This window comes from Chlorocebus sabaeus, chromosome 24 (genome assembly GCF_047675955.1).
Source record: "Chlorocebus sabaeus isolate Y175 chromosome 24, mChlSab1.0.hap1, whole genome shotgun sequence".
Taxonomy (NCBI): Eukaryota; Metazoa; Chordata; class Mammalia; order Primates; family Cercopithecidae; genus Chlorocebus; species Chlorocebus sabaeus.
The window spans coordinates 12,229,499-12,243,545 of NC_132927.1; the positions used below are offsets into that span (position 1 = coordinate 12,229,499).

General features: G+C 41.6%; 1 protein-coding gene and 1 pseudogene across 2 annotated transcripts in view; both read left to right on the forward strand.

Annotated features, from left to right (window-relative positions):
* Positions 1-8,478: 8,478 nt before the first annotated feature.
* Positions 8,479-8,901, forward strand: LOC103228827 (nuclear transport factor 2 pseudogene; annotated as a pseudogene).
* A 4,380-nt stretch (positions 8,902-13,281) lies between these two features.
* BRMS1L (BRMS1 like transcriptional repressor) overlaps positions 13,282-14,047 on the forward strand; it is a 48,179-nt gene continuing 47,413 nt past the window's right edge. The window contains exon 1 of one of the 2 annotated variants that reach the window (XM_007986499.3): positions 13,282-13,603. In XM_007986499.3, coding sequence (XP_007984690.1) covers positions 13,462-13,603 — 142 coding nt within the window. In that variant the 5' untranslated portion in view covers positions 13,282-13,461. The remainder of the gene's footprint in view (positions 13,604-14,047) is intronic. The other variant, XM_007986500.3, reaches the window with a different exon arrangement.

Sequence of the window (14,047 nt, forward strand, 5' to 3'; positions counted from 1 at the left end):
TGTTTAAAGATTCGCTCTTTCATGAGATTGTAAACTCCCTGAGGACAGAGACCATATAGATTTTGTCTAAAGTTGTACCCCAGTCTTCTTGCAAAGTGCTCTTTGCAAGATAGGCTCAATAAATATGTGTCAAATAGAAAAATGAATGTCACTTTCCCTTCCTTTCTCTTGCACAAGCACTCAGTAAATGTTTGGCAAATGAGTGACATAATTTTAGAGAATAAAAATGTAACATATCATTAATAATAATTATATGGCTGGCATACCTGAGAAAAAATGAAAACACCATTGCAAAACAAACTAGCATAATGTGATTTAGATATGGCACACCCATCCCACTGCCTGGTTTTCTCTTCCCATTGATTTAAATATTAAAATTCTTTGAAAGCATAAGTCTTCCCCACAGCAGACATAATTATCATGGAAATAAAACCCAAAAAATTACCTTTGAAATATTACTTGTGAGGGCTGGGTGCGGTGGCTCATGCCTGTAATCCCAGCACTTTGGGAGGCCGAGGCAGGCGGATCACAAGGTCAGGAGTTCAAGACCAGCCTGACCAACATGGTGAAACCCCATCTCTACCAAAAATACAAAAAAATTAGCCTGGCGTGGTGAGGTGCACCTGAATTCCAGCCACTCAGGAGGCTGAGGAAGGAGATTTGCTTGAACCCAGGAGGTAGAGGTTGCAGTGAGCCAAGATTGTACCACTGAACTCCAGCCTGGGTGACAGAGCAAGACTCTGTCTAAAAAAATATATATACACACACACACACACACACACACACATACACACACACTTATATACACAAACATATATATACACACACATGTATATATACACACATATATATATAACATTCTGGACTCAAGCAATCCTCTCACCTCAGCCTCCCATGTAGTTGAGAACACAGGCACATGCCAAAAAGTTCAGCTAATTTTAAAAAAATTTTAGTAGAGGGCTGGGTGTGGTGGCTCATGCGTGTAATCCCAGTACTTTGGGAGGCCGAGGCAGGCGGATTACCTGAGGTCAGGATTTCAAGACCAGCCTGACCAACATGGAGAAACCCCTTCTCTATTAAAAATACAAAATTAGCTGGGAGTGGTGGTGCGTGCCTGTAATCCCAGCTACTCGGGAGTCTGAGGCAGGAGAATCGCTTGAACCTGCGAGGCGGAGGTTGCAGTGAACTGAGATCGCGCCATTGCACTCCAGCCTGGGCAACAAGAGTGAAACTCCCACACACACACACACAAATTTAGTAGAGACAAGGTCTCACTATTTTTCCCAAGCTGGTCTTTAACTCCTGGCCTCAATGGATCCCCCTGCCTCAGCTTCCCAAAGTGTTGGGATTACAGATTACGGGCATGAACCACCACGCCTGACCTACACCCAAATGTTTATAACAATTTTATTCCTAACTCCAAAAACTAGAAGCAACCAAGATATCTTTCAATAGTTAAATGAATAAACAAACTGTGGTACATCCATACAATGGAATATTATTCAGCAATAAAAAGAAATGAGTTCTTGAGCCACAAAAAGACATGTATGACATTTAAATGCATATTGCTAAGTGAAATAAGCCAGTCTGAAAAGGCTACATACTGTGTGATTCTAGTTATATGACATTCTGGAAAAGGCAATATTATAGCAATAGTAAAAAGATCAGTGGTTGCAAGCGGATTGAGGGGAGGTAGAAGAAGATTGAATAGGTGAAGGATGGGATATTTTTTAGGGTGGTGAAACTATTCTATTTTTTTTTTTTTTTTTCTGAGACAGAGTCTCACTCTGTCACCCAGGCTGGAGTGCAGTGGCGCAATCTCAGCTCACTGCAACCTCCGCCTCCCAGGGGCTCACCACCACACTCAGCTAATTTGTTTGACTTTTAGTAAAGATTGGGTTTCGCCATGTTGCCCAGGCTGGTCTTGAACTCCTGGGCTCAAGCAATCCGCCGGCCTTAGCCTTCTAAAGTGCTGGGATTACAGGTGTGAACCACCGTGCTCCACCCCCACCCATATACTTCAGATCATTTCTAGATTATTTTGAATACATAATGCAATGTAAATGCTATGTAAATAGTTGGTATTCTGTTTTGTTTAGGGAATAATGACAAGAAAAAACATTTGTAGGTGTTCATTAGAGATGTAACCTTCCATTTTTTTTTCTGATTCCTAGTTGGTGGAATTCACAGATGCAGCACTCATGGATATGGAGGGCCAAGTGTACACATGTGTTTACTAGCACATCTATATACACATACCTATAAATATTTCTGTATGTAACCATCTGTATCTGTATTAAGCTAAATGTGAATTAATACCTATGTGGTGCCTCAACTCTAATCCATTACTAGATGAATCATTCTACCCTCCTCCCTTTACTTATAAACTCCCACTCCAACAATAAGATACTTGGTTCCCACCATATACCAAACATTTACTTAATTATTTAATTGCAGTGTACATGTATAACAGTATCAGAATTGTTAACCTACTTTCCCATGAGAAGCAACTTTATTAACTAGAGTACAGTGCATATGTATATTTTCTTTTGCCTTTAGTCTTACAGATTCCACTCATTCCCATATAAGTACCTTTTTCTACACCTTCTTTAGTGAGGTTCTTTCATACATTATAATATAGTTTGATTATTTTGTCACATTTTGTGTTCCAGCCAGGATCCTCTGACTCTTAAATGATTTCTTTTAATATGCATACATTAAGGTTCATTCTATATGCTATAAAATAGTTCTATGATTATTGGCAAATGCATCGGGTCATGTATCCACAATTACAGTATCATATAGAATAGTTTCTGGCTGGGCGTGGTGGCTCATGCCTGTAATCCTAGCACTTCAGGAGGCCAAGGCAGGCAAATCACTTGAGGTCAGGAGTTCGAGACCAGCCTGCCCAACACGGTCAAAACCCAGCTACTCAGGAGGCTGAGGCAGGAGGATTGCTTGAACTTGGGAGGTGGTGGAGGTTGCAGTGAGACGAGATCATGCCACTGCACCCCAGCCTGGGCGAGAGTGAGACTCCATCTCAAAAATATATATATTTTTATTTAAATTTAAAAAATTTCCCCTAGACTACCCAGCAGAAAAAAAAAAATCTATTTTTTTTTCTATCACAGAAAATATTTGGTGAGAAAAGTGTTATTGCTTTTTTTTTTTTTTTTTGCAAATTTGCTTATAGTTTGGCTTAATTAAAGACAGCTGGATTCTTACATACGCTATTCTTTTTTGGTTGAAATATATGAAGATAATCTGGCTTCCTATGTATATGTAATTGGTAAAAAGAGTGTTTTAATATCTTTTTCAGATAACTGTTGACACTACAATAAAAGGCAACAAGTGGTAGTTTTTAAAATTTCAACTTTTATCTTAGATTCAGGGGGCACATGTGCAGGTTTGTTACATGGGTATACTGCATGATGCTGAGGTTTGGGGTACAATTGTATCCATCACGCAGGGAAAGAGTATAGTACGCGATAGTTTTTCAACCCTTTCTCCGCTCCCTGCTGCCACCTTCTGGTAGTCTCCAGTGTCTGCCATAAAGATTATGTCCACGTGTACCCAACGTCAAGCTCCCAGCAAGAGGTAGTTTCTTAAAGATGAGTTGCAGTACGAAATATGAAAGCCTATCAGTAAACATTTTGTACTCCTTACATTAAAGTCTTGTGCTCTGAATAGATCTTTCACCTATACATGATTTTGTAACATTATGCATTCATCAAAATAATTGTTTGCTGACTTACACAGATCTTTAAAATGCTAACACATTGCATTAAATAACATAAAAAAAAAACCTCACATACATCAGAAAGCCTTTAAGTGTTGGAAAGTTTTCATACTCACAATGGTTGGTAAAAGTTTTTCAAATTTCTGATTTTTTACTTAGAAGCTTAAATTTTATCCTTGGTAACAAATAATGTCAATTGTTCTCCTAAAATGACAGGCGCATTCTATTTATTTTTGCCAATATGCCAAATACCCATGTCTGAATTACTGTAGTTTGTTTATCACTTCTTTCATGTAAAGATGTCATTTTCTGAATAAAGTCGCTAGGTCAGTTCACAACTCAATTGCACAATTTTTTTTTATTAAGACCACCATTGTATTTTAGTATGCAGCATTAGTCCTTGCTCCTTATAAAATTCTAAACATTACGTACACATAGTTTCTGTATTTTATGTGACAAAATGAGCATATAAAGAGCAACTGCTTCATCAAGGACAGTCCTAAGTGAAACTGGCTTTTCATTTTTACTGTGTGTGACAATGAAGAATACAATGAATATCAGTACAGTTTGGTACCACTGCCTTCATGCTAAGGGACCAGTTATTTCACCCATCATTGCTTTTGTACATCAGTTCCAATGTCAATATGTTTTGTAATATCTTTCTATGCACAATTCTCGGCTCACTGCAGCCTCAACCTCCCAGGCTCAAGTGAATCTCCACGCTGAGTAGCTGTTACTATGGGCATGCACTACCACACCTGGCTAATTTTTGTATTTTTTGTAGAGATGGGGTCTCACCATGCTGTTTAGGCTGGTCTTGAGCTCCTGGGTACTCTAGCCATCCACCTGCCTTGGCCTCCCAAAGTGCTGGGTACAGGCGTGAGCCACCGTGCCTGACCATATCTTTCTGTTGTAATTGCATTGATCATGATTTATTGTGTTCAGTTATCTTTTGATATTTAATTTTTAAAGAAAGCAAGTAATATTCACAGACAAGTCAAGAAGCATTAAATGAAATGTGATTTATTATGAACAGAGAGCTGAAAATCATACACAGTGAGTATGGAACTCAAGCAAAATATGTCAAAATTTCTTGACGCAATGACTGCTGATATTATTTAGTAGCATAAGGAAATGACTCCAATATAGAGACAAGTAAACTATATTTTAATCTTCTCTCTCATGCCCCAAATTTAATTTACTATCAAGTTTTGTCAATCTTACCTCCCAAATATCTCAAATTTGTCTATTTTGTTTTCCCCACACAGCCTCTACCTGTTTAAGCTGTCAGAATATTTTATCACAGTATCTGATTGATATTGAGATAAAGTATCATTTTCTACTAAGCAACCAATCATCTTTTTATAAGATCTAATCTCAAATCAATGTAATTTTATCACTAATCTAATCTTATCTTCTTTTCTTAGGAACTCCCCAATAATATCCACTGTATTTAGGATTTTAAAAAAATTCTAATTTCCTTACCATAACTTATCAAGCCTTTGCTTATCTCATGAATCTCACCTTGTGTCTCTTTCATTCTTGAACATTAATAACCATCCACAGTAGTCTCTTTATTCCTCAAACATGAATATGCCAAGTTTTTTTCTAATTCAGGACCTTCAATATACTATTCTCTCAGCTTATAATGTCCCTCCTCTCATTCCAATCTGGGCTAATTCCTACTCATCTCTCAGGTCTTAGCTGAAATATTACTACTTTAGAGAAGCCTTACCTGCCATCCACTCCCAGTCTCAATTGGGTCTCTGTATTATGCTCTCATAACACCATCAGAGAGCATACCTCAGTTTGTAAAGCTGCTTAATATTTATCTCTCTACTTTTCCCTAAGTTCTATGAAGTAATAAGCCGTGTCTCATTTGTTCACCAATGAATCTATTGAATCCAGAACAGTACTTCAGGTTAAATACAAATTATAGGAGGCTATTGTTTTGGACTAAGTTCCTGCACTAGGCCCCCACAGATCAGACTAAGAATCAAAATGGAGTCACCCATGATAAAGTTTCACATCACCAAACCTAAACTAGGTTGTTAATCTTGCCTTCCAAGAATTGAGAGAGAGATATGAGGGGGTATTCAAAAAGTTCATTAAAAATGTGTATTATAAACAAACAAACAAACAAAAAAACTGGCTGAGCACAGTGGCTCACACCTGTAGTCCCAGCACTTTGGGAGGCCGAGGCAGGTGAATGGCTTGAGCCCAGGAGTCAAGGCCAGCCTGGGCAACATGGTGAGATATGTTGTCCATGGCTAATACAAAAATTAGCTGGACATGGTGGCACGTGCCTGTAGTCCCAGCTACTCGGGAGGCTGAGGTGGGAAGATTGCTTGAGCTCGGAAGGCAGAGGTTGCAGTGAGCTGTGATCATGCCACTGCACTCCAAGCTAGGCAACAGAGGGAGACCCTATCTCAAACAAACAAACAAACAAACCAAAGAAAAATCCCAAAACTATAGATGTCAATTTTTTTTCAACAAAATAAGCTTATATTAACTTGTTATAACATGTCTGAACAGAATCTAGTTTGAGGCGCTAAGAAGAATAAAACATCAGTTTGTAAAGAGCCCCTATCAGAGCAATGTGAATTCTGCTAAAGTTGAATCAAGAACAAACACCAAATTTATGATGAAGCTTGGATGGAAGGATAGTGAACTCACTGATGCTTTACAAGAAGTGTATGGGGATGATGCTCCAAATAAATCAGCAGTTTACAGACAGAAAACTTATTTTAAAAAGGGACAAGATGATGTTGAAGATGAAGCCCACAGCATTAGACCATCCACATCAATTTGGGAGGAAAAAGTTAATCTTGGTCATGCCCTGATTGAAGAGGTCTGATGATTACAGCACAAATAATAGCCAACACCATAAACATCTCAATTGGTTCAGCTTGCAATTTTTTTTTGTTTGTTTGTTTGAGACAGAGCCTTGCTCTGTCACCCAAGCTGGAGTGTGGTGTTGTAATCTTGACTCACTGCAACCTCTGCCTCCTGGGTTCAAGCAATTCTCGTGCCTCCACCTTCCAAGTAGCTGGGACCACAGGCGTGCACCACCATGCTCAGCTACTTTTTGTATTTTTGGAAGAAACAGGGTTTCACCATGTTGACCAGGCTGGTCTTAAACTCCTTGGCTCAAGTGATCTGCCCCCTTCAGCCTCCCAAAGTACTGGGTTTACGGGCATGAACCACTGAGCCTGGGGGATTGTTTCATTCTTAAAAAATTGGAATCACAGTTTCATGTAGTTGGAATAATTATAAGTTGGTCTCATCTAGTTGTCAGTGTAGGTCCTAAAGCCCCTTTAGTTTGAATGATGAGAATATTTATCCTGATTCGATATTAGCTATTAGTAGTAGCCTCTGGTGTCCTTTGTTTTTCCAACTCCTAGCATTTGGCCTGAGTCCATCAGTAGACAAAGTTTATGGATTGTGTAGCTGATGTCTCTGCCCCACCATGTGGTGGAGCTGGAATTACGTTTGCTTTATTTCAGAAGCTGGGTCTGCTGATTAAAAACAAGCACAAGGAATATAATGAAGGTAAATCAGAGTAAAACCTGGAATTCTAACTGCTTCCTTATACCTACTTTATTCCAAACAAAGATGAAATTAAAAATTTTATAAACACATATTTTCATATTTCCTTCCTGCCCCCCAGGATACAGTTCTTGAATATACCCCTCCCACTTTGGAGACACTGACCTAGAGAAATTCTCACAATTATGCCTGAAGAAAAGGTGCACACAACAATGTTCAAGGCTGGGCACGGTGGCTCACCCCTGTAATCCCAGCACTTTGGGAGGCTGAAGTGGGTGGATCACCTGAGGTCAGGAGTTCGAGACCAGCCTGACCAACATGGTGAAACCCCATTTCTACCAAAAATACAAAATTAGTTGGGCATGGTGGTGGGCGCCTGTAATCCCAGCCACCTGGGAGGCTGACGCAGGAGAATTGCTTGAACCTGGGAGGCGGAGGTTGTAGTGAGCCGAGATGGTGCCATTGCACTCTAGCCTGGGCAAGAAGAGTGAAACTCTGTCTAAAAACAAAAACAAACAAACAAACAAATGCAATGTTCACTGAGGCAACTATTTTATTTATTTATTTATTTTTTAAAGACAGGGGCTTACTCTGTCTGTCACTCAGGTTGGAGTGAAGTGGCACAATCACAGCTCACTGGAGCCTGGACCTCCCAGGCTCAAGCCATCCTCCTACCTCAACCTCCCAAATAGGTGGGACTACAGGCATGCACCACCACACCCGGCTAATTTTTGTATTTTTTGTTGAGACAGGGTTTCACCATGTTGCCCAGGTCGGTCTCCAACTTCCAATCTCAAGTGATCCGCCTGCCTCAGCCTGCCAAAGTGCTGGCATTACAGGCGTGAGCCACTGTGCTGGGTCTGAGACAACTGTTTTTAATAGTGAAAAAATTGGGAGCAGCCTCCCTGTCCATTAACAGGTAAATGGGTAATCTGTAATATTCATTCAGTAGAATATATTTACTAAATTTAACACGTTATGGCAGGTAAAAATAACTGGATGACAGCTACCTGAATCACAACGGGTAAATCTCAAAAACATCACTGAGGAGAAAGTCAAGTTGTAGCATATGTAATGCATGAGACCACTTAAAGATATGAGCACTTTGAGACCATGCTGGCTTGCTGCCGCCGCTGCAGCCATCATGCCAGTCCCTCGGGTCCCTCTGCGAGGTCGGGTGACGCTCCAGAATGGGAGACAAGCCAATATGGAAGCAGATTGGATCCAATCTAATGTGGAATAAAATTCCACATTACCACCAGTTATTTGATAACGATAGAACCCAACTAGGTGCAACTTACATTGACATATCATGCCTTAAGTGGGAAGGACAGCAGTTCCAGGGGAAAGCTCCCATCGTGGAGAAGTTGTCTAGCCTTCCGTTTCAGAAAATGCAGCACAGCATCACTGCGCAGGACCATCAGCCCACGCCACATAGCTGCATCATCAGCACAGTTGTGAGCCAGCTTAAGGCAGATGAAGACCCCCATCATGGGGTTCCACCAGATGTTCCTATTAAAGAACATCAACAATGCTTGGGTTTGCACCAATGACGTGTTTAGGCTCGCCCTGCACAACTTCGGCTGACCTCCTCTCAGCAGGCACTCACGTTGTTTCTTCCTCCCTCCTCTGCCCAGTGCTATTCTCACTCCTCCAGATGCTCTAAATATCACGCACAAATGAGCAGGGCCGCGGTGGGAGTGGGCGCAGTGCGCTGCCGCCGCCAAGGTGTTGTGCATGATGTCTGGACGCTAGACTAGTTGTATCTGAGGAGGGACGTTTGTGTTGTACCAGCGCATGCCTTGGAAAGACTTAAGTAATGCAAAAGGTTGTCCTTTTTTTTTTTTTTTTTTTAATCTACTGACAAGTTGCTCTAGTAACCCAAAGAAGTGAAGAGAAAGAAGCTGCCTCACCGCCCAGACATTGATTTGTTCAGATGTTTCAATGCCTCGTGGTACAATAAAACCACAAAATTTTTCTAAAATAAAAAATAGTAACAATAAATAAATAAATAAATAAAATAAAAATATGAGCACTTTAAACAGGCCAAACAATACTATACATTATTTTTGGATACATATGCAAAAATAGTATGTATAGATGCATGGGTAACCAAAAGCACATGGTAACCAAAAACCAGATAATGATTACTCTGGAAAGGGAAGGAGAGAATTAGGATTGAGAAGCATCGGAAGCAAATGTAAAATGCTAAGATTAGACAGAGCTGAGAGGTAGGTACTGTGTTACATATGCAATGTTCTGAATACCGTTCTCTGTGTTTAAATATTTATGACTTAAAATATGACACAAAACAGACTAGAAAAAAAGTATACCCCAAAGAAGATAGGGGAGGAAAACTACAAGGAAAATGCCAACATTACTATGTGTCTACTTTGTACCAGAGCAAACCCAGTAGGAGATGGAGTGCTATGAGATTACCTACCAAGAATTATGATAGGCGTGTTACTGGAGAGAATGACACTGAGCCAGGAGCTAAATTCTTCAGAACGTGAGAGGGAGTGACCCTGGGGTATATAGATGACACCCACATATATACTGTGTGGTATATCCTGATGACAAACTGGCAGATTTTAGGCAAGAGGGAAGCAGGAGCCTCTGGATGAAAAAAGAACGAGGAGCATATCTACTCCATGACAAGGCTCAGGAGGAGGAGGAGGGTACAAAGGAAGCAAGGTCCTAAGGGAGAGCCATATTTCCTTTAGAACAAGAATATTGAGGGAATAGTTCAGGGAAGAGAATGAAGATATAGGAGATTTTGATGATGACTGGCTATGAGTTTCAGAGCTCTACAAATATGTAAATATGGATGATTAATAACAAGTGAGACTTAAAATATATCTAATGTTTGTATAGGCTGTATGTAAAATGTGAAGTGCTACATAAATGTAAGGCATCCTGGACCTCCCAACTGCGTAATAATAATAATAATAATATAATAATTATCATTATTACCCTTTTAACTGCCTTGATTAAGGAAACTTCATTCTGCTTCCATGACATTATTTTATTTTGTATTTTCTAAATCAACAAAATTAGTTTTTAGCCTTATTAACTTTTCCCTGTTACGGTTCTTCTCACATTCCCTAAGCATCTTTTCTAAAATCTGTTTGAGAAGAGGTGAGAGAAACTCTTACCTTAGGCAAAATACTCTCATGCAACTCTAATTGCATACTCTCCTATTATTCTGTCTGCCTTAAAAATAAACTTAATGATGACAGGAATTTTAGAGCTGGAAGAGAACTTAAAGTTAATACACTGCAAACTTCTTATTTTACAACAGATCAGAGATTATGTGGTTTGCCAAACTTTATCAGTTGGTTACTAGGAGAAGGAGGGCAAGAACCCATGCCTCCTCCTTTCCACCTTCCCTCTGTTTTTCCTGGAACAGCAGAAACAGCAACCACGAGGGGCGCACTGCATGCCAGTGGTTGCACACAGATTCTTATGTCAGACTACTCAAGTTTAAATCCTAGATCTGTTACATAGTAGCAGTGTGACTTTGGCCAAGTACTGTAACTGCTCTGTGCCTGGGTTTTTTCATCTATAAAATGGAGGGCATAATAGTATCGACTTTACAGGATTGTTATGAAGATTCAGTGAATTAATGTACTTAAAGCACATAACACACTTGGCACATTGAGTCACCATAAATCTAATTGTTATGATTTAGCACACACTCTGATAGCTGCTGATATAACAAATATTTAGAGGCCGGGGATTTTACCCACAGCTGTTTTTGTTTGATCTGAAGTTTAAAGAACACAAAACAAAACAAAAAACATCACTTGAGATAATGTTTATAGTTCTAGATATTTCACATAGAGATCCAAATTTCTGGTTTCTCTTTGAAATCAGAAGGTCTGACATCAGTAGGCCAAAATTCTCAGGTAGTAACAATTGGCTGGGGCCAAAAGCAGCTGCCCCCTTTAATCGGTACCACTCATGTAAAGCTTACATCTTGTAACTTGACCTGCCTGACTACCGCATGCCTTTGTATTTGCATTTCAGATTAAGACAGCCTCTGCTCTCAAGGAACTCACAATCCAATAGGTGAGATGCATTTGCTAACATATGCTTACAACATATTGTGATAGGAACAAGTATAAACTTGCAAGTTTCAAAATACAGCAGTCACCTGAAGGAACAGGAGTGCCTTGAATGGTAGAGGTGCTGACAGTGACGTGTGTTGTCTAAAAAGTGGCTTTGAAAAAGAAAAGGAGAGGAACAGGGTTGTAAAGGAAATAGAATGTGCAAAGACATTGAAATGAGAAACAGCTTGTGTGTTTAGAAACTATAAGGAGTTCAATTTTGGAGAATACTGTACAATGAGAAAGGGAGAAGTAGGCTGACACTAAATATAATACACATCCCTTATTTTGTATTTTACTCTGTAAGAGATGTGTAGAACTTCAAAGTTTTCTGTCATTAAATTACAAATCTAGGTCGGGCACAGTGGCTCATACCTGGGAATCTCAGTGCTTTGGGAGGCTGAGGCGGACAGATTGCTTGAGACTAGAGTTCGAGACTAGCCTGGGCTAGACCCTGTCACTAAAAAAAAAAGAAAATATTAGCTGGGCATGGTGGCATGTGCCTGTGGTCTCAGGTATTTGGGAGGCTGAGGGGAGATGATCGCTTGTGCCCAGAAATTTGAGGTTGCTACTGCACTCCAGCTTGGGCCACAGACCCAGATCCTATCTCTAAATAAATAGATAACTAAATAAAATTGCAAATTTAACTTCGTATCTTTGGCCTTTGTCTTTGAGAATGCAGTGCTATACAATTCACAATATTCTATGAACTTTTTTTTTTTTCTCTTTGAGACAGGAGACAGGGTCTCACTCTGTCACCTAGGCTGGAGTGCAGTGGTGCAATGTCAGCTCACTGCAACCTTGACCTCCTGTGTTCAAGCGATTCTCTCACCTCAGCCTCTGGAGATTGGGTTTCACCATGTTGGCCAGGTTGGTCTCAAACTCCTGACCTCAAGTGATCTGCTTGCCTCGGCCTCCTAAAGTGTGGGGACTACAGGCGTTAGCCACCCTGCCGGCCTGTACTATTTTTCAATAGCAAATTGCCACTTCAGGAAGAAACCCTGTCGTTATAAGGGGTAAAATATAGTTTTAAGATTGGTCTGCAAAAGAAGTTTCCTTATCTGTAAAATGGGAATAACAATGACACCTAACTCGGCTATTAAATTGAGACTTAAACTCACTAAACTCATGTAAAGAGCTTACCAAGATACCTGATACAGAGGGTAAGTGGTCAGTTAATGAGTTACTGAGTCTTCCTTGTCTATGTACCCTTTTTTTGAGAAAGTACATCTCACTAAGTATGTATTTTTCATTGAAAACTAAAGTTAAATCAGGACTGATGACATTTTGCGACTGCATCTGGTAAAAAATAAATGCAAAAATACTAGATTGAAAATGCCAATACAAAACTTACTTTCTGTATTGTAAAAGTTTCAAGAATAAAGATTTTTGCGCAACATAGAAACTGCAAGTTATCGTCTATAGTTAATAATTAAATAAAACAGTTTATTAGTGGTAGGTAATAAAGGTACTTAGTAAAAGAGACGGTTCTCCAGGTCCCCAGGCTCAATGAGCAGGCAAAGATTCTTTTAGGCAAAAGACACTTTCACATCTGACAGTAACATCTCGGATAGTCAGGCAGGTCAAACAATCACTTGGCGGGAAATAGATAAATACACACTAAATTCGCACAATCTGTTTCTGTTTAGTTTATAAACTGCGATCCAGAGGGTCAGCTTTCGTGCCTTGTGGGACTTGAAGTCCAGAAAAAAGAAGTGATCAGGGCTGCCGAGGCATGGAAGGGTGCAGCCCCTGCAGGTCTGAGCCCTACGAACCACAACTCCCGGCAAGCATCGGAAGGCCGCGTCGTAATTACGGACAACCAATCGTACCAGAGCAGGGCAAGCCCCGCCCTCTGGCTCGGTGGACCGCCTCCGCCAATGGCAGAGCTCCCATCGCAGAGCTTGCGGGTTAGGTTGTGAGGCCCGGGCCGGGGGCGGGGAGGAGCCAAGGGGGCGAGCAGGCTCGGCCGCTGGGTGGGTCGGGGCGTTCCGCGCGCCCTTCACTGAAGCGGCGGTGGCCGGGCTGGGCGCCGGGAGTGGGAAGCGACGGCGCGGCTTGAAAATGCCGGTCCATTCCCGAGGGGATAAGAAGGAGACCAACCATCACGATGAGATGGAGGTGGACTACGCCGAAAATGAGGGGAGCAGCTCCGAGGACGAGGACACTGAGAGTTCGTCGGTCTCCGAGGATGGAGATAGCTCAGGTGCGCGACCCAGCAGGGCTGGGACCCTGAGTCCCCGCGCCCAGCGCGCGACAGGCCGCTCTCTGCACGCCAGGCGGCCGCGTCCTGCTGGGAAAGCGGGGCGGGGACAGAGGGAAGGGGCGGAGACTGGCTCCGGGCTCTGGGCTGCACCCGGACCGGTCGCTGGGCGCTGTCTGGCTCATGACGGGTCTCGGCGGCGGGGCGGGGCGGGCCTGGGCTTGCCCAGCTCCCGAACGAGGCGCAGTCCTGCCCCCGGTGGTGCTCTGGAGCGACCGGCCGAGGCGGAGAACTTCCCACAGCAGACAAACTGGAAATGCCTCCTCTCCCCAGCCCACCGACCTCTGTCCCTATTTTCTGCTTTGCAACCCTCACTTCTCATCGCTGGTGGGTTGCCGGGGCCGAGTGTCGGCTTAGTAATTAACCTCAGTTTCCAAGTCAACTTGC